The sequence below is a fragment of the Neodiprion virginianus genome, chromosome 5, assembly GCF_021901495.1.
Source record: "Neodiprion virginianus isolate iyNeoVirg1 chromosome 5, iyNeoVirg1.1, whole genome shotgun sequence".
NCBI lineage: Eukaryota > Metazoa > Arthropoda > Insecta > Hymenoptera > Diprionidae > Neodiprion > Neodiprion virginianus.
The window spans coordinates 18,511,188-18,532,619 of NC_060881.1; the positions used below are offsets into that span (position 1 = coordinate 18,511,188).

At 38.2% G+C, this 21,432-nt stretch overlaps 1 protein-coding gene across 1 annotated transcript; it reads left to right on the forward strand.

The window, feature by feature from the left end:
- The first annotated feature begins 2,518 nt into the window (after positions 1 to 2,518).
- LOC124305584 (uncharacterized) lies at positions 2,519 to 4,175 on the forward strand. Its single transcript, XM_046765163.1, has 3 exons — positions 2,519 to 2,615; positions 3,030 to 3,311; positions 4,023 to 4,175. Exons 1-3 carry the CDS (start codon positions 2,526 to 2,528, stop codon positions 4,173 to 4,175), a joined length of 525 nt encoding a protein of 174 aa, XP_046621119.1. The 5' UTR covers positions 2,519 to 2,525.
- The last annotated feature ends 17,257 nt before the right edge of the window (positions 4,176 to 21,432 follow it).

A 21,432-nucleotide genomic window follows, 5' to 3' on the forward strand; every position in this document is an offset into this window, starting at 1 on the left:
CTGTTACACATTAAACGCATGCAAGCTTTTTTCTGGTTTAATACAACAACTTACGTTTTACTCTGCGCAGGCATTTCAAAATAGTCGTATAATGAAGCTGGTTTACAACTTTTCTCAAACTTCCTTTCAGGTGCAGGCGAAACGAATTCCGGAAGCCGTCGACCTGCTTCAGGAGCTTTCTTACCTGGCTCAGGAAGACGTTGACATGTCCGCTACTATTTGGTACTACGCTCTTTGCCTGGACTTGATTCTTGAAGTAGGGGTATCCGTGGAATCGCTTGAATCTTGTCAAGAATTCACGAACAGATTTTTGGGTAAATTTTTCAGTTCACTTATTCGAATCTAGCAATCATCCAATTTTATTCTTGACTTTCTTTCCAAATTTGGCTTCGCGATTATCACTTATGCGATTTAAAGCACAGCTGCAATCGCTTGTTCTGTGTTTTTTTTTTTTTTACATTTTTTACAGCAGCGAATGGGGCAAATCTCACCGTGATCAGAGATTCTGATGGATCAAAACGATTGATCACTAACATTTGGCTCCTGCTAACTAGGATGTAAGTTCAAAGAGTTTAGTCCGTTTTTCTATTAACTATGTGCACCCTGGTTAAAATTATATGCATTGAATTTTTATTTTGTTAATATTTTTTTTAAACCCCGAATTTTCTTCATTTTCTTTGGTAAAGGTAACATTCTGAATAGTCTGAAAACTGAAGGTGATTTAAAATCTGCTTATGAGAAACTTAATTCGAGACTTAGGAAAGTGTAGAACTTTTTTTATGAGAATACAGATTTTTATTCACTCTTGAATCCCGGGGTAACTTTTCGAGACTATAAAACAAACTTTTGCGATAAAAAATAGTATTGATTTTGTTCATGTTAGATTAAGGAAAGAGGTTATATGTATAACAAGGAAAGGTCCGTCTCTAAATTCGTTTATCGTCACGATATGTTTAGTACCGAAGTTCTCTGTATACAGACGCTCTGGCTCCAGCGCGATAATTTATACGGTCAGAACCCCCTCCCCCCCTTCCATCGCCAAGCGCGGAGAGGGGAGGGGTGCGCACGCAACTGACAATGCTCGACATCCCGAGAATCTTCATTTCAGTATAAATTAAATCTATACTCATTTATTTGTCATTTATTACTTATATATTATTTAGCGCTACGGTAAATAACCCAAAATGTGATATTTTTGGATCAAGGTTCCGCAGGATCGAATAAATATCCTCATTTCATGCGTCATTACGACTCCGATTTTTACTTCGAATCTCAGAGAGAAGAAACCCTCCTCTGATTGTAGTACTTTTAATTCTCTGTTTCTCTCCCTCTCTCTCTCTCTTTCTCTCTCTCTCATTCCCATGCTCGCGACCCCAAAATCGGCCTCAGATTAACACACGGTTTACCTGTGCACGAGTGAATGATCCAACAAATCTCGGAAGCAACTTCCGCGAGAGATCTAACGCACACCCAGGGCTATTCCAAAGGACGCCCTGGGCCGTATGGCTTATCGGTTTAGGGATCCCATGTCTCCCCGTACCTTTCGAGATTTCTAGGCGACGAGAGAGAGAGATTCATATTCTTTGCAGTCAAATATTATTTTATTATTCCTGCGCAACCGTTCACAAATTTTCATTCTCAATGAAAAACCACATCGTCCGAAGCTTATCGCATTTATGATTGATCGTTCTCTCTGAATAAAACAATTTTAAAACTCTCACCCAGGGACATTTCATTCGGAAAGGCAAACAAATTCTGAACAAGACCTTCTGCGCGCAACAGATTTCCTGCGATACCGCGATCGGAATTTATTGATTGTTTGTTTTGTGAAAATCAGGTCGTGACGATCAATCAGTTCACGTTTCTACATATCGAATTATTTCCACCAAAGGAAAACATCAATAGCGAAAACTCAAGTATAAATGCCTTACGCATCATTTTCATAACTTGAATTTAATTTTTATTTTCATATGACAACAAATGAAATCCGATATTCGAGACAAAGCAATGACAATAACTAAAACGGAAACGCTAATAATCAAGTAATAGTAATTGGAACATATTAACTTGGATGAAAACAGTTGCAATAATTAAATCATAACAACTAAAAAGCAACAGATTTACTGAAAAGTAGATTATTCCATCAATTTTCTAGTTAATTTGCTTGGAGCTAATATTTTTTTAAAAACCAGTTTGTAGGTACTCTAAGCTTTCAATAAAAATTGTTCAGGAATTGTTCAGGAAAATTTTTGTACTCGTTTCTAATTTTAAACACGAACGAAATTTGTTTGATAACAAATTCGGGGCTAACCGAATTTCATTAAAACGGTGAGAACAAATTTCTAATATTAAAACTCTATTATTCTCAGATAATTGGTAAAAAGAATCAAATAATCTTCGTAGAAGCATACTAGAATTTTCTGATTATTTTGTTTCATGGTGCAAAATTTTATCAGGATCTAATGTATGAAATATGTTCTATATATAATATAATTATAATAAATTTAAAGCACGCTTACAGGGGAATGGATTCTGCAAAATATGAGCTTCCGCGTGACATTTATTTGGCTGAAACTAAGCACAGCAGTTATTCTGATTTGTGGACAATTTTAAAGGTTCGTCCATGCTTAGACTTTTCAACTTTCAAGGTGAATCAATTCTTTTCACTGCTTCAAACTGAATTTTCAACAAATCGAACATAGGTCACTGATTTGTGAGTTTGCACACATTTATCTGTCATTTTCAGGCTAGTTGAAAACACTTTTACATCATAGCCTTCGCAAAAATTGGCGATAATGTTAATTAAACATAGCAGTTTCCTCCAAAATTTTTTTTAATAACAAAAAACAAAGGGAAAAGATATAATCTCTATACTTTTTTAAATATACTCATGTCTTTGGGATATATAAAATCAGCTTTTGTGTACGTAAAAAAGTCAAAGGAATTGATGTAACCATTGTTTTTGTATTGATCATTTCGCAAACTTAGTTTTAACGTCGTACCGTCTTGTTGATAATTTATTTTCGCAGGCTGTGGAATGCCGGGTATTGAAGATAACGTATTTCTTGAACTACAAAAAGGCCAACACTTTGCCAGACGTTAGGAACGACGTAACCGAGTTCCTCGAGCATCTGACGAAAGCTTCAAAAATTTCCGGCTTCGTAAAGCCGCGACTGTTTTTATTGAAAGCGTACATGAACGTTATTCGAGGGCGCATGAACAAGGCGAAAAAACTTGTTGGTGTGGCTCTGAGAAATGCTCACGACCAAGAAAATCTCCTCATGCAAGCCTCCATCGAACTTCATAGAAAGGTGACTGCAGTTATATGGTTTAAAATTAGTAAAAAAACAAAAGAGTTGAGCGATTTTTTAGCACACTTTTGAAATTTTCAATTAGATACAAATCTGTTGTAAAAAATTTGAACTACATATCTTGTAAACTGAAAAATACAAGCCTTTATTTCTTATCGCAGTTTATAGGTCTGAAAAAGATATTATGACTAATCGTCGAAGTGTTCTCGAAATAATTTCATGCCATACTTCTAATGTTTTTTATTCATCTTAACTCACTATTCAATTTATCGTATAAAAAAATTGTTCTCGACAATCGTAAAGCTTTCAAGAATCGTTTAAAAATCCTTTTACTCAGAATGCAGACGTTTTCGAATATTTTGGCAAACTGTATTTTTCGTCGATAATGAGTTAAAATGTGACGACCGTTTTTATACCCATAAAAAGTTTGAACTGTTTTCCTTTCATATTTATCCGAATTAATATCACGTAATTTTGAAACTGGACGGTAAGATTCATAAAAATATATGCGAAAAAATGAATGTATCTAAAAAAATTTAACTCGTTTAACGGATTACGATTTGAATAAATTTCCGCCTAAAAAGCTTTGGAAGCAAGATTGAAAATAATGTTTCGTTTTATACGAATAGATATTTTTGGTTCACAAAATCTTTTCGAGATTGTGTAACAAATTGCACACTTTCTAAACGTTGTATTTTCTTTTTATTTTAGGCCTGGTTCGATAATTATTCAGCGACGAATATACACTGGATAGAACTTGCCAATCAAGAAGAACGCGTCGATTGGCACGACGTTTGCAATTTGTCAAACGTTGATTACATGTCGATTATGTATTGCCTTCCAAAACCAGAAAATCACCTTTGATTGCGTCGGATAGCTGTATCCGAACATTTCTCGAGCAGATCGCAGTAAAATAAGCATTGACAGATTTATGATGTCTAATTGGCTGATTAATTTATGATGTTTGATGGAAAATCAGTATTACTTACATGTATAATTTATGTATTATAATTTTTCACTTGTTGAGAGTAAAATAAATTTCTACAGTTGGTATTCGACGTAGAAAATCGTTTCAACATTTATTCTTTGATATCTATGGGACATTCCACCCGAGGCGAATCGATCAATACAAAGCACGATTTTCGAAATGATTTGAAATATTTATTTTAGAAAATCTACAGATATTACGCAGCGTGTAAGTAATGGAGGTATTAGAAATGTAGTTACAAGGGTATAGAATAAACATTCTACTAACAACGAGTGTTGAACCTCACTATGTTCATTTGGTAACGAATGTATCAACCAAGAGTTGTGATATTCCGAAACTGATTTCGGTGATACTGCTTGTCCACGAAAAAACCCGGTATACCAATGAATGGTAACAAAAAGAAAATTCCTACGCTTCCATTCAATTTCACTTGTTTTCATCGACTGACCGTTACCGATGCGTTAAAAAAACAAACGAATCAGCACGAAATTCATTTTTTAAACGGTGGCAGACATTTTTTCATCGGTCATAAAAACGTCATTAAAATCGTGAAATATTGCGTTAGAGTTGAATGTGAATTATGCCGATGCTAGAACAGAAACAGCAGGAAGGAGGCGCGCTGGAGTCGGGAAATGCCAAAGAAGCGGGTAATTCGTACGTCAACGACGAGACTGACTATTCGATGTGGAAACAGCTGATTTTAATACACACGAAAAGCGCTTGGAATAATTTAATCGCATTGATGGTCTTCATTGAGTTCCAATTGGTCCTGTACGACGTATCTTTCAGAGGACGAACGTCATTTCCACCACAGACCAGTAATTTGTACATGCATACTCGATTTCTTTAAAATCATACAAATTTTATATCGTATCAGAAGTCTGTGGTGATTTTTTTTTTTTAAGTATAGTATGAACCTGTTAAAAGTTTACCGTTCCGCGATACGCAATTAAGTGGTTATAATAAATAATCAGTCTACAAGTAATCACTCTGTTTTGTATATTTTCATTTCAAATTTTCTCTGATAATGATCATCGATTTTTTTTTTTTTATTGTTTCTTGCTTCTGACCGTACTTATTTGATTCTTACTTTTATCGAAAACAATTTTCGCCTGTAAATATAGTTCAATTGCCTGATAAGCCTGATAAGTTTCCCCGTGTTTTTTTTTTGTTTTCGTTTTTCGATTTTAGATCTTACAGTGACGGACTTTAAGTAACGTCTTTCATTATTATTGTTCATACGCAACAAATAATGAAAAATTCCAATACGCTTTTCCTGTAGACGATTTGGCAAGTGAAAAAATGGCGATGGATATCGTGTACGTCTTTGATGTACTGGCTGCAACAATGTACAAGAAATGGACAAGTTTCTCTTTAATTTACGGTCACCCAACTAGGCCGGTGTTTCTCCTCGTCGCGGACATCATATCACTTTTCCCGCTCAGTTGGTTTTACCGTTTGGTAATAAACAAATGGAATCTGGAAGTCTACTACCTTCTGAGCATCAATCGTCTCCTCAGAATACATCGGCTCTTCAACTTTTTCCGTACGAAACTTGAACTTGATACAAACTTGTGGAAAAAATAACTATCGAAGTTTGACAAAACTGCATAATGCTAGTCACAAGTCGAAACACTTTTCATACTCGTCTTGTACTATTTCAGTTTTTTAAATGGTTCCATAATATATCGTGAACTGCAGTTCTTTCAATTTGTTTTTAGTAACAGGTTTGCAGATAAATTCACTATTTTATAATCTTACCATGACTCGAGTTTCAAAAATACAAGAATGTTCTCTTTTATTAAGGTTCAGTGAAGTTGAAAAAAAAATCAGAAAGCTCGAATTGGTGATTTTTCTTAGAAATGCGTAAATAATTGTTAGGTTATGTCGTATTTTTGGTGTAAAAATCACTTCTTCAACCTAACACTCGTAGGTGTAATTCGACGCAGCGTGGGTCAGAGAACAGTTTCCATAAGGATTATAGAACTGCTTGTCCTGCTTTTTTCAATGACGGGTGTCGCAATCGCGGTGATGATTCGCACCGTTGACATGGTTAAGCTTGATTTAAAATGGTTAGCGATAATCGAGGAACGATCTACAAATCCCAAGAGCGAGTTTGAATGGTGTGTCATCTGCTACTACGTTATAATGACACAAGTATCTGGCCATGGGTGAGTGTCGAACAAATAAAGAAATTAATCACTGATCGTGCAGTTATTCGACTCTATTTCAATTTCTTTTTTTAAATGTAATTATTGGTAGATTCGATCGTGTTTTTAAATCGAGAAACTGTAGAAACAATGTATACGAGTTTGCATGTCCACTCAAAAACGCTTGAACTGTTTCCAAAGACTCTACAAAGATCTTCTCAACAGCAAAAGTATTTAAATTTTTTTTTTTCAATTCGCGCTCAAAACATAAAACGTGTCCCAAACATGATTCGACGTTTTTGAATTATTAGCATTTTGCTTTCTATTACGAAACTGGGATTTTGTACTTTCGTTATTGGATTGCGCTGAGGTTCTTGATAGATTTTTCAAAATTCTTCAATGTTAAAGTTGAAAAGAGTCCATGATGAAAAATTCTGTAAGTTTCCTTTTCAACTTTCCGATACCTTGCAGCTTATCCGATTTCTCCCGAAGAATATGAACAAAGATTTTTAGAAGAAAAGTCGTTTGTGATGTAAAATTAAATGAAACCCGAAGTGAAATGACATAAAAAGCTGAGTGTACAAATTATTTCAGTTTTCCCGAAGTCTATCCAGCAAACTATAGTTTCGTTTTTATCGTGATCGTACTTGCTGCTCTGTGGATGGTTCAGGCCTTTGAAATCGCTCACATGACGGATATACTCGTGCAAAGGGATTACAATCGCTCACTTTTTCATCGTGAGATGCATCTGATCACTTCATATATGGTGAGTCACAATATTACAAGTTATGAAAGAAAGTATACGATACCCTTGAAGCTGTAGAAAAATTATGGAATTAAAGAAATCTCTTATCGAAATTTTACCAACTTCCATTTTTTTTTTTTTTTGTTTTGTTTTTTAGTCAAGTGTTCATCGCACCGAACAGTCAATTATTTTAGGCAATCTCTCGGTTACGATGATTTTGGTTTTAACATGCATTAAAAATGTGTTCTAGGTCTAAAAAAATATCACCTGAAACCATTTTATGATTCTGGTTTTAATGGATGAGGTCCTTTCTCACTCTTAATTTAGTATAGTCTGATTTCTGTGTCGCGATTTGAACAGGATGAGATAACAGCCCCGAAAGAGATGCGATACAAGGTGGAAAAGTACTTTACTTATTTTTGGAAGAAGCAAGGTAACTCCGAGTTCAATATAATGAAATTCACTCTTTATCCAACGATATTCCTGAAGGAATGCGCTTTGGAATTGGCCTGGGATGCTTACAAGCATGTGAGTGAATTTTAACAAGGTGGAAAGGAAACGATAAATTAAAAGGGTACTGATTAAACCTATTTCAAGCTGACAATTCTGTTATGATCCAGATTCATTATTATCGAAGAAACACGTGTCTGACCCCTGAAATCAAAACTATCTTGTCAGTTTAGAGGGTATAATATTGTCAGACAAGATGAGTACAAATTATACTCACACGGTAGAAATGATTTGCAGTCGCACCTCTTCCGCGATCAACCGATCCCATTCCTTCGGAATTTGGCAATACTTTTCGAGCATGAATATTACCGTCCCGGCGAAGTGATATTCCGCAAGTACGAGTGGAAGACGAAATTGATCTACGTCGTAAAAGGTGTCATCCAACTTCTGTCGGAGGAGGACGACCAGTCGCCGATCCTGAGTTTTTCCGGGGGAACAGTTCTCGGCGAAAGCACCTTGATCCTTAGTCACAGATCGCTCTGCAACGTGATCGCCTGCACGGAGGTGGAACTGAACGTGCTGCATCGGCACAAATTCGTCGAATTGATGTCATCCAGGTACCATGGAATTCACAGGGTCATTCAGTCCAGGGTCAGACTCAGGTACTGGAAAGCAGTCAGGATGGTAGCCATCGGCGCTGCTCTTCAGAAGAACAAGTCCCACATTGTGTAAGCAATTTCATTACAAATGGAAGGAAATGAAACAGTGTTCCAAGCGACATCCTTCCACGATTTTTCTCGGTTGAAATGCCAGAAAATTTTCCCTAGGATTACCTCTTTTCAGAAACGTGCCCGCCTGCACTGACATAGCTTGGCTCAAGCAGACCCTGACAGTGTTGCAAAATCGGACAAATCGTATAACTCGAAGAGAAAAGAGAGGCGTGCAGACGGACACAGTTTTCACATCCACAGATTTCAGATATACATTCGCATTTTTGGATATGCTTGTCATATCGGACGTGTGTATTGAATTTTTTTCACATGTGTAAATAATTTATTCAAAGAAGCTTTGATTAAATCCTGGTTTTCAGGACATCGCCACCATGACGGAACAGGTTTGTCTCAACAATGGTAAATTACCATGGATATTCTGCCCTGATACGATGATTCTCAAATACTGGAGAGCTTTCGTAATGGCCTGTTGTCTCGTTCTGACTGCAATTATTCCTCTCCATGTCACCCTACCGAGTTTCCAGGTTATCGATCTCATCTTCGGTCTCCACGTACTTTCTCTGGTCTATCTTTTTGATTTTCTCATCATTTCGTCAACCGTGATTCACGAGAACGACAGTAAGTCGCAACATACATGTTAGTAATCATACAGTCGCATCGGTAGTAAACTTTTTAGAAATATTTCTCCTATCTTTCGTTTCTACAACAAGAGATATGAGAATATATAGGTACAGTCTGTTAGTTGCATTTAATAAATCTTGTTCAGGAACAGCTCGATTTACCTTATTTAACTTTTTCCATTCATCTTGCTCATTTTTGGAACAGTGGTGTACACGGACATTCTTGACATTATCTCCAGGAGGATGCATTACATGAGTTACTGGGCTGACTTCATGGCTGCCTTCCCTGCCGATTGGATATTAGAAATGTTCGGATCCAGAGATGCGCAGGTTCTTGCCTACTGCAAGCTGAATAGATTAGTGAAGATTTACAAGGTCAGTATCCATCGGTTGACTATACATATCAAATCATCAAATATTGTATATTTCATGGCGTAGTATCTATTGTCCTGAACGATATTCACTATTTCCAGAAACAATAGGTATGAAATGTATCATTGAAATGAATCAGTGACATGTTCGGAAATTGTTTGCCTGTGTGAAAATAATTGACCTTCCCATATTTCAGTTCAGCGAGCTCTTTTCGTTTCTCGAAAACGAGATGATCCTATCCTCGAAAAAGATCCTCATGATAAAGTACGCGTTCTACATGATGACACTGATTTACTTGTCCGGAGCTTACATATTGCTCGCAACCTGCCCATATTCCCAGTGCGATTCGTCGGGATGGCTGCAAATATTCTTAGCAACTTCCAACGAGGATATGACCGGAAGGTTCCTGGCTTCCAGCCTCTTTTATGCTTCTCAGATTCTCATTGGCGTGGGTATAGACCTCATAGTCCCTGTATTAGTGACCGAGTACCTTGTCAGCATTTCACTCATCGTTATTGGAGCCGCTGTGTTCGTCTACTTCATTTCATCTGCCACCGCCTGCCAAATACTCGACGGATTCACCAAGACTTGGCTCAGGTTTATTTCACTTCATTCGCACCTGCATCAGATAATTTTTTAATATAAGTCAGAAGTTATGGAATTCAATCCCACTCACGCTTGAAGTTAGTTCTGACCCCCCAAGTTTTAGAATAGAGATATTTTGAAAATATAACAATATGAAGGGATTATGGATCGCAACAGATTTAATACCGCAAACATCGCATTGATGATGGATATAAATATGGTCACCAAGTCGATTCAGAACCGAGTGTTCTGCTACCTCGAGATGGAGTGGTTCGCCAACAAGGCCCACGTTTTGACCTTTGAGCGGCAGATCTTCGACACGATGACCGCGAAGCTGAGACAGGAGCTGGACATTGAGCGTTTCGCATCGCTGATAAGAAAGGTTGAGTTCTTTGGTGGCATGAGCGAAGAGTGTATAAACGAAATATGCTCTGTCTGTCGACTGATGCTTCTTCCGCCGCACGAGGTGTTGGGCTACAGAGGCAGCGAGTGCCAGGAGATGTACATAATAGAAAAGGGACACTGTCAAATATGGAGGAATGTTGACTGGACGCCGATCGATTTGACGAAGGGAACGGAACTCTACGTTCTTGAGATGTGCTGCAGCATGAACAAGGTTCACACTGTGACGACCGTAACTCACGCTTCCGTCGTCCAGATTCGACTCCAGGACTTGATGCAAGTGCTGTCCAAATTCCTGTTAGAGAAAAGTTGCCTCACTCGGGTGTTGGCTAAGTTTAGGAACTCAGCGGAGGTATGAGGATCGGATATTTCTTACGATAGTCTTTTGATTCCTGTTTCGTTGGCACAGTTTACGAAGCTCGTCAGCATTCAGTCCAATCGTATGATGCCAAACGAGATGGCGGAGATTGAGAAAAAGTGGCGAGAAATCGAGGACCTCGCGCGACGACAGAAAAGCCCGAAAATTCAAAGTTTGGAAAAGGATACTTCGTCAGATCATGCGATTGGCAATGTCTCTGGGGAGCGATCTTGGAGGCACACATTGATGATGTAAGTCGTATTGCGCAGTGAAGATGTGAGACCGAACAAGCCCAAGCTGATAATAAATTTTCTATATAAGGCTTTAGAGATTCCGATATATAAACATTCGCAAAATTAGATATGCTGCAAGTTCAGTGACTAAACTGTTATTTCTCTAGGTTATTCTTATTCAAGTCCACTATCAATCCCGACGGAAGATTCATTAAAATCTGGGAAGGTGTTCGGTTCACCTGCGCTTATCTACTTATCACACTTTATTCAGGAGATGCTATCTTCTCTCAACTTATGCCTGATTTTTTTCGAATCGTAGGTACATTTGGTTCTTATAGTTACACAATTGGATCGTAGTTAGGATTCAGTTGATCTATTATGGTCTGATCGAAAACGTAATAAAACGTTGGTGTAAAAATGAAAAATATAGCTTGTCAATTTAACTGGATGAAAACGGTTGCTTCTTACAAGGTGAAAAAAAAATTGGAAACCATGAATTTGAAGTAAACGAACATTTGAGTATTACATTGTTTCATCATGAAACGCATATCATTAAGCTCATTTTGATCAGTTATATCTTATTTTCTCCGTAAATTAATGTTATATGAGTAGCTTTAAATACATTTGTGATAGCATTAATCCATCTTAAGCATGTAATTGATAACTTACGACCACCATTGCTATCGGCGCAATTGCTCAAGACCAGATCCGTCTCAGGGAATGTGTGGAGAGTTAAATTGCAAATGAAATTCATTAAAAATGAACCAAAGATACGTGTTCGAGGGTGTAAAAAAGACAGAAATACTTGGTCATCGGTTTCAAGCGTTATTACAAACTCTGGATCTCTCTTTCACCATTCAACAGTGACAATCGCATTTCATTAATCACGTGCACGAGGTCCATATATTGACGAAATCCCGCTCACATAATTCCAGACAGCGATATCAACTCTGAATTTGATGATGGTGATTGACTTTTACGTGCAACTCCACGTCCAGTTTTATAACAATCACAGAATCCTGGTAACACATCCATTATCAACCGCTAAAAACTACGTATTCAGCGGAATGATCGTTGACCTGATCGCAGTGTTTCCTTTCGAATACTTCTTCCTCTCACCAGCCTCCCGAAAGTGAGTATCAGCAAACAAAAGCGTCGACCATCAAAATGGGTGTTCATCGGTGACTTCTGACACTTCCACATGTTCCCATTTCAGCGCCAAGACGCTCTGGTTCTACAGACTCAACAGAATCCTGATGACGCACCGAATGATCGCCGATCTGATGCACTACTACTCCTGGCCATACACCCTCAAGTATATGAGCTGCGTGATATTTCTCCCGCTGATCATCCTGATCGGACACGTTTTTGCCTGCGCTCTTCTCCACGAGTTATGCGACTTGGGAAGTCACGTTAAAAAGAACGAAGACTTTGCTCCTGGGATATCTTGCAGTCTCGAAAACGTTCAGCTGAAACACGGTGGGTGAAATTTGAACTTTGAAATTTGAAAACGAACTGCGAAAAATCCGGTGACATAAAAAATTGAAGGGTCCTGAGTAAAAACCACTTTAGTCCACTCGGACTGACTTCAAATAAAGTGCAAGTTAAGATTTATTTTCTCCTACGAGTACATTCGAAACCAATTCTTCTGGCAGGTTTTTCTTAGACTGATGCTGGTTTTCTTATTTGAGAGTGGTATTTTCTGAAAGTAGTCTCTAATGCCACAACGATGGTATCGCTAACTCGTTTTCGATTGAAAATGGACTGATGAGCTTATTATCCTGGGCCCTTCAATTTACCTCTTTCATTTTTGCTCTTTGGTTGATCATTTCAGAAGAACGAGATCCGATAACACCCTTGAAGATGTACATTTATTCGTTGCTTTACGTATGTGCAACTTTGACGAGAATCGGAGACGTGAATTTGAAACCTATGAGGTACAGCTCGGTGGTCTACATTCTCGTAATGACTTCAATGAGTTTTCTGCTTCTGATGATCGTCGTGACGCACACAATATCAACGATATCGCAGAAAGACGCAAAGCTTACCGCTTACCAGCAGCAAATGATGATCCTGATGTCATATCTGAAGGAAAACAAAGTTTCCACGGAACTTCGACAGTGTGTTTATATCATCAATGTGCGATTCCTGTCAACTAAATTGGCAAATATCGTAGCTTGTGACTTGTATCCTTATTTCCTGATTTGCAGTGAAGTCGTAAACTACTTTGAGAACTTCTGGATCCTCAGGCGAGGAACTTCGATCATCAAACAAATGCAGCTCTTTCCTCCTGCATTGAAGGACGACGTTCTATGGTGTGTCTATGGGCCGTCACTGATGAAAGTAAGTATTCTACCGAATTTGGATCACTTTTCAATCTAATTCAATCCAATTTTTCTCCTGAAATTCAATCACTTTTGTGACGTAAAACTGAACATGCTAACACAAGTGATTAGAGATAAGGTCTTTGCATTTGGAAACTACAACATATCGATGGAGTTGACGAATTAAATAAATGAAATCTTTGTCTAACCGAAAAGCTTGCGCTAGATAGTTGTTCAAATTGTCAAGTGTCATGAGTTCAAGAATTTTTGTGTCTACTGTTGATTTCATATCTTATTTTTCGTTTCGAGTTTAAATGGCTGCTAGTTTTGCAAATAATAAATAATTTACCAACTAGATGTCAGTGGTTTGGGATAAGTCATTTTTTCTAAGTTTATAATATCAGGTCGAATGATTTTTTGGTGTACCAGATCTGTTTGGTATATTAAGAAAATTCTTTTTCAGCCTGTCAACGTTCATAATTAATTTATATAATGAAATTCAGATGAACGAATCTAAGTTCAATTTACTTGTGAAAAAGTTTTGATGCTAAGAGCAATTTTCCACAAACATTGAAAGGATTTGTCACGAAATTACTTACAGAGTCATTTCATTCCTCCAGAGTCCCGGATTCTCGCAGAAAAATGAATCCTTCTTCCGATCCCTCTTTCGCAACATGGAAGTCAAGTTTTATTCCAAAAGGTCGGAGATCATGACAGTAAATCTAGTTCACCGTTCAGTCTACTTCATTCATCGGGGATTGGCCGAAGCTTTTGGTCCAGACGGGACTCTTATCGCAGTTCTTGGCTGTGGAAGGTAAGCCATGAAGACTTCTCAGAGGAAAAAGTTGTAATCTAACCCTCAGACAATCATAGAACGTTCTATGATTTGTTTGAAACGTTTGTCATCTTGACAAAAGCCCGATCAAACATCGGTGATGTGACTTCCGGGTGGGTCCATCAATTATCTGTAAACAGTCCAGGGTCAAGGCATCGATTTTTCTGCAGTTTTGTTATCTTTTAGTATTCGACATCACCTTCAATCCTATTTTTACCAACGAATTCGGCCGTTCATGAAGTAAAATCAACTCCCAAGGTTTACCTCGAAAAAATAAGGGATGCAACCCCTAAATGTAAAAACACCGCCATGTTATCGCCTGTTAATAGCGAATAACGTCTAGTTCATTGAAACAAGCAAAAAATGTTCTTATTATCGAGAAATCCTGGGCAATTGATTTTTAGGGATAGTTTTTATCCTTTGAGCGACCAAATTGGTGCTTGAAGAAAGTACATGCCGAATGTTTTTTGGTATAGAACAAGGTATCTCAGATTGAAGAGAATCGGTGACGTACAACTCGGGGACTTTTCTTGCTAGGACATACGAGAAGATACAAAACAATTGTTTGACAAGTCCTTTTACAGCATTTTTGGAAACTTTACTGGCTCTTCAACGATGCGACAAACTTGCAGCATCGTGACCCGAACTCACGTCGAAGCGATAGTGATCGATTCGACCGATTTCTTCAACCTTATGATGAGCCATCCGGGAATGAAGAAGAGATTTTTAAGCGCTGTGGCGTTAAACACTGACTTTCTGGAGACAGAATGCGAGACGGAAACAACGAAAGACACTGGAGACCAGTTTCGGACAAAATCCTCAGTGTTCATCCTACTGCCTAACTCAAAACTTGTACGAGCCTGGGAGATTTTTGCGGTACTCTTCAGCTGCCACTTCGCCTTCAGCGTCTGTCTTTACCACATAGCTATCAACCACTTCAAAAGTAGATACTCGCTGATCATCCTCTATGTCACCGATCTCATTTTCCTTGTGAAAATCGTGCTGGTCTTCTTCACCGCCTTCGAAGACGACCTCGGTGATTTCGTAGTTGATAAAGCTGAAATTGCTCGCAGGTGAGAAGATCGGTTCTTGACTACATGGGGTCTAAAAAACTTTATAAGCCCTTTCAGACCTCTCTTGGCGCTAATTTTAACCAATGCTCTTCGATCTGCCAAGTTGAATCGACATTGCACCGAGATAATTTTCAAGTTGTGGTTATTGTACAGTCCTTAAATATTCTCGTATTTTCATTACTACCGAAAAAAATAGTTTTTTTTTTTTTTCTTTTTGTAAAATGAAAATGAGTTTTGTAACTGTAACCACAAAATCTGGCATGACTTACTGGCCTGACACGGAGAATCATCGCAAAAAATTTCTACAAATCAATACATGATTTTTATAAATTGAATTTCCTGTGCTTTTCTCGGTTATTGAGCACTATTGAAATAACTTTAAAATTGAAAGTTTTTGAATGATACGTATGAGACGTTTGATTTTTAGATTTTTCAGTTTTAAATGTCTAATTTTGATAACCTTGACTTCAAAATTAGAATTACTAACTGAAATAACATTCAGAAAATGAATGTTATATTTGAAAGATCTTTTTCTGTTTTGGGTCCATAATCTGTCAATTTACCGTACGCATTTTTCAAAACCCCCCATTAAATCTACAATTCAAGCCTGAATTATCAAAATTTAAAAAGCGTTACTGAAAATTCACAAGTTTTACTTGCAAAAAAATAGATCGACCATTTTGTCAGCTGAAAAAACGTACGAATTATCAAAAGACTTAATAAATCGGAATTTGCAAACGTTGTTATTTGTGTAAATTATTGAAATAATCACATCGATAATGTCCCGGATGGTTTTGAAGTGTCATAAAAATGCTTGACATCTATGTTTTTTCAAATAATTCAGAAACTTACTAGTTTTTCCATGTAAAATATTATTCACTGTTATTATTGACACCATTTTTCAGGTTTCACCGTTCGAAAATTGGACTCTATCTTCACATATTAACGTTAATCCCCTTCGAAATTGGGTGCATCTTTATCGCGGACATTCATGCAAGATGGCACGCGTTGCCTTGGTACAGGATGAACCGGGTGCTAAGACTGGTTAGTTTTTTAGTTTTATGAGCCTCGCAAGTCTTCCGAATACAGCGAAAAATATTTCCTGTTGCGGCTGCTTCACGGTCCTTAAAAATTACCATTTTTTACCATTATTCGTTCTATGTTTTCCTGTAACATGTTGCGATGATTCGATTTTTTTGCAATATTGAATTGATGTCGAGACGTTGAAATGGAAAAATGTTTTAAACCAAAGAAACAGGCTTAATGTTGCATTAACAAGAAAACATTGTAGTGACCAACATATATATTAAAGTAACCAAGGCAGCTTGATTTTTCGTAATCTAGGTCAAGTTTTTTTATGATCCAAGAGTGGCCCGATTTTAACTTTTTCCAACTAACCAACTCTGAATAGCTCTTTATACCATTTTGTTTTTCTCATTATAATTTCACTGATATTGGAACCGTTGTCGCAATGAAATCGAGTCGCCTAAAATTTTTTGCGACTGTAACTAGTGAAATTTGTCTTTTTGCAGCGCACTTTTTCCTTCCTTGATAATTTCTTTTAATAAACTTTTCAGATACTGGTGTCGAATTATTTCCGGACCGTCTGTAACCGGCTGAACGTGAACATATCCGGAATGCGTATTTGCTACTTGATGGTTTTGCTTGGCAGTCTTCTTCACGCGGCAACTTGCTTTCTGATAATCGCACAGAAGGCGGCATTCGACGATATGACAGCCCTCGAAGGGCTCGAAATTTACGTCAATAATTTTTACGCGGTTTCCGCAACCTTCGCGGTCATATCCTCGCGAATCATCGCCAAAAACTCGCTCGAGGCTTGCTACTTCATCGTTTTATTCCTCATATTTTATGTCGCCTACGCCGTTTTGCTCGGCGAAATTTGCGCCATAGTTGGCATCAATCAGTTCATCATGAACGAGTACGAGCGCCGGATAAACTTCTTCCGGGATCGCATGAACTGCATGGATCTGACTTACGCCCTCAAGGTAAGAGGATCATTCCAAAAACATCGGATCCGCCATTTGGAGTATTAAATTTTTTCGGAATTAGAGTTTCGAAATTCGCAATGTTGAAATAACGTTGCATATTGAGAAAAACCAATATTTCGCAACTTTGGTACTGCAACCTGGGATTCAAAGAACTGTAGGAAAAGAAAAATCATCAAATTTTGGAAAGCCGAGTATTTCAAAATCATACTAAAGTTGCAATATAATGATTTTTCTTTCCATATTTCGTGACGTTAACGATACTATCTTCAATATAGTGATTTTCGTGAATATTGAATCACTTTTTCGTTCTGATGACTATGTATAATTAAGTAGACGATTTTGAATTTTGTTCTCGCCTTTTCACTGATCACATGTTTTGAGACGTTAGAGCGTGTATCAATGTATCTGAGAAAATTCCGGTTTGACCATCTCTTCGATTTCTAATAAGGCTTCTCCGATGTATAAAAATCAATTCCTCACGGGCAAAAGCGAGAAAAAAAAAAGATCTCAAACTGGATTTTCTTTGGAAGCTAAAATCACTATTTATAATAAGGTGGCGAAAAAATTCTCAACGATTAACAAAATCTGAGAGTTTAAGCCAAGTTAAGCAACTTTAAAGAGGTTGGTTGGTCGAAAATCGAAGGAATCTGCTAGATTTTTACCAATTTTTTTTGTTTTTCTTTATAAATCCAATAATTTGTATTTCTCTATTTTTAAAGAGGTCTTCTTAGCCGACGAGTATAATAATTCATTAGATGAAGATGTTAGTGACAAACCTCACAGCCAGGTACTACAAGTACCCAAATTTCCTTTTGTACTAGCTATAGGTCTCACCGTCACCCTTCTCGAGAGACTCAAAACAATAATAGTGGGTTCGGGGTCGATGTAAGGATCAATAACATGGCCACCAGATATGAAACTGTACCTCACGGTTTATTGGACAGGCTTTACATTCATTCAATCAGTAATTATTCAACGCTTGTGTCAACTTGGGAGACTTTCTAACAGTTATCCGTTCGACACGGCTCTCGTCGCGAGCAGAACCGGAGTAGGCCCCAGGACGACGTGTACAGGTACCATCTCACCCGAAATCATCGGTCAGTACCTGTACTGTTTTAACCGGGGGCTGCAAGCCGTTGCCGGCTACCCGACACGGAAACCACCCCAGGGTAGCTCAGCTACCCTGACAAGGCCACCCCACGCGGCTACACCAATTTTGTGTGAACTTGTTACTTATTTTCAAGTGTTCGTGATCCGTGGACTGTAATCACCATGTTGGTTTCCCAACGTGTCAACCACCCCGGGTCAAAACCTCACCCATGAGGCCCCGGGAAGTCCCCAACCGGCTTTACCCAGTTCTGCTCTCGCTTCTAATTACTCGATCACAAGTATAATCGAAACACGATCCCAATGCCATTTAATAATCAAATCGATCATTATGAGCCTCGATTCGTTGAGTTGATAGCCCCATGTTCACACAGTTCACTGTATCACTCTCGCACACATAACGAGCTACTTTCAACGAGACTCACGTGTTATTCCTTCCGAGTTTCGACTAATACTGACCTGGTTTTGGATTCTTCTCCATATTCTCTTCTCGCTTGCTCTCGCGGGGATTTTGTGAACTTTGGACCGTATTGTCATGTTGACCACTCATTGTAGTGTGCGTGAGATTAGCGTACTTCGATTCAATACATTTTGTCCCTTTACAAATCTCTAGCTGATCTATAGCGGTCGTTCACCCCCTCGCCTTTACATACCTTTCTGTTATTACGTATGGTTTCAAGTAATGCTCATCCAAACTGTAGTGCCATTGTGTACGCTTCTTAATTTTTCACACATTCTCAGGTTGAGATCGCGTTAAACATCGGATTATAACTTAATAATCACACGTTGCAATAATGATCTGTGGCAACGGCCAATTACGAAATTATAGGTCATAAAGGACTAATTTTAGTCGTTGATTTCTGTCTATGTATTGGTATGCGTCGCCAACAAAAGAGCACCGCTGTTTGGTCAGTCAACCACCTCAACGATCTGTTTTCAAAAACGTATCGCTTTACAAAAATGTTTAATCCTTCAGCTGAGCGCTTGGAACTACGGATCAAAGCTCTGGGACATGCGGAGCGGTCAGCAAACGCCGGTTTTGATGAGCGAGTTGCCGGTTTATCTTCAATACGCGGTTTCGTACCAAATGTACGGACGCCATCTTCGGCGAAGCAGCGTTTTCGGCGAGTTACACGAGGACTTCATAAAACAGCTGACCTTCCACTTCAAGGACAGCCTCTTTTTTCCGGGCGATACTATCGTGCACGTCGGCGAAGTCGACGAGACCATTTATTTCGTTCACAAGGGAACCGTCAACGTCACTGTCCAGGAATCACTCGTCGACGAGGAAGACACCCGGTTGACAAAGACCCTTAGAGCCGGCGATTCCTTCGGAATTCTTCAAGGTCTTTACGAAAAAATGCCTCACAACGCGACTTACACCGCTCAAACGACGACGCACATCGTTTACCTGAATCGGCCCGACTGGATTTACCTTTTGAAGTATTTTCCCGTCACTGCTGTCAAATTGTACAGAGAAGCCACACGTCTTATCCAATCCTCTGGACTCGAGGTTTTCGTTTGAAGCACTTCGTAGTTGTCATCACGAATTCTTACTCTGACAAGAAAAGTTCTCACTCGAGGTTATACCTCAAGGTTTTCTGACGTACTGTAATAAATTTTTGTACGTCAATAAATATCAGACTCGTGTTTTTTACGCGCCAATTTAGTGTTTAAGCGGCCAAAACCACCCCGAAAGGTCACCTACAGAAAGTAAGGGATGCAACCGCTGAGAATGAAAACACTGCCGATATTATCGTCTGTTTGTAGTGAATAATAACCGATTGATTTTATTAAAAGAATTTAGGTCGTTATCGAAAAATCTTGGACCGTCGTTTTTTACGAGTACACTTTAGATAATATCGTTTGATTTGCGAAATCTGCGCTGTCTTTGCCCTAACTAATACAAATTTTGAGCATAATATATAAATCTGAGATAAGTGTGCGTTTAGTTTGTAGAATGCAAAAGAAAATCATTTCAGTCGAAAAAACCAATGAGAAATCCTATTACAAGATTTGAAATGGCGCAAAAAGTTCAGCAGAAGAAAAAAAAATTCCTTTACGAATCGTGTGTTTCGTTATACGCTGCAATTTTAGACAGTTTGGTAAAGAATAGATAGTTTCTTTAAATCTCATTTGTTATTTGTTTTTAACATTATTTATGTTCTTCTTCACATCTTGTTCCTATAACCACAACTATAACCGGACAATGTACATTTTCAAGTGAAATTCGTTATTTTGCAACATTAAGCATTGTCTAAAATTCGACCCATTAATGAACCGTCATGAACTCGAGGCTTTACTTGTATTTTGCAAATATTCAATTTAAATATTGAATAGTTGTCAATCGTTATTTCATTCAATTCACGTCTGTAATCGTAAGAATTAGCAAAACCCATCTCTGGATCATCTATCGTCTTACGTGGTACGCTAAACGAGGACAGATGGCAGTTGCGGTTTGTGTTTCCTCAGAATTTTGCATGCATTTTGTGTTACAGTGATGCGCGCGCATCTTGAAATTTCACTCTCATCAGTTTTTCATAACGCGCCTAAAGAAGTATAACTTCAAAAAAATGACAGCAATATCTTAAAAATTGAATGTAATTCAGTACATCTTGAATGACCGATTCGAAAAAGGTGTCTCATACATCAAACACTGTGCCGTAAAGAAGGGTTAAGTACCTACTCGGAGTTGAAAGCGGTCTTTTCAGTACTCGGCGCATGCGCTGTCGCTAACAAATCTGACATCACGCGACTCCAACTTGAATTTAGTGCTTGGTGGAAAAACGCGTAACATACTCGAGCTTGTTATAGATACCATAAAGAATCGTGTGCAAAAAGGAGGCAACGGTTTTTGTCACCTCGCATATTTGTAATATTCATCTTCGGCTCACGTGCGATTCATATTGCAAACTTACGCTTGGCCGGAAAAGACCAAGTTTTCCTCCTTGTTAGACAATATATTACCGAATACTCATCGTTATTGACTCACGTAATTCTCTGGAGATTCCCGCATCAAGTTTCTTCTTGCCTTGAGCCGACTTGCACGCAATATTTTTCTGCAAGGTAGAAATAGATGGAATCTTTGCTGTTTTCGATTCGAGCTACCGATTTCGACTGACTCTCTTCGAAGTGCTAA

What these genes read in the sequence shown, in the direction of transcription:
- LOC124305584 (XM_046765163.1), top strand. Translation starts at nt 2,526, where the DNA reads ATGGATTCTGCAAAATATGAGCTTCCGCGTGACATTTATTTGGCTGAA. An exon ending in ATTTGTGGACAATTTTAAAG is followed by an intron (nt 2,616 to 3,029) that starts GTTCGTCCATGC and finishes TTATTTTCGCAG; the next exon opens with GCTGTGGAATGCCGGGTATT. An exon ending in CCATCGAACTTCATAGAAAG is followed by an intron (nt 3,312 to 4,022) that starts GTGACTGCAGTT and finishes TTTTTATTTTAG; the next exon opens with GCCTGGTTCGATAATTATTC.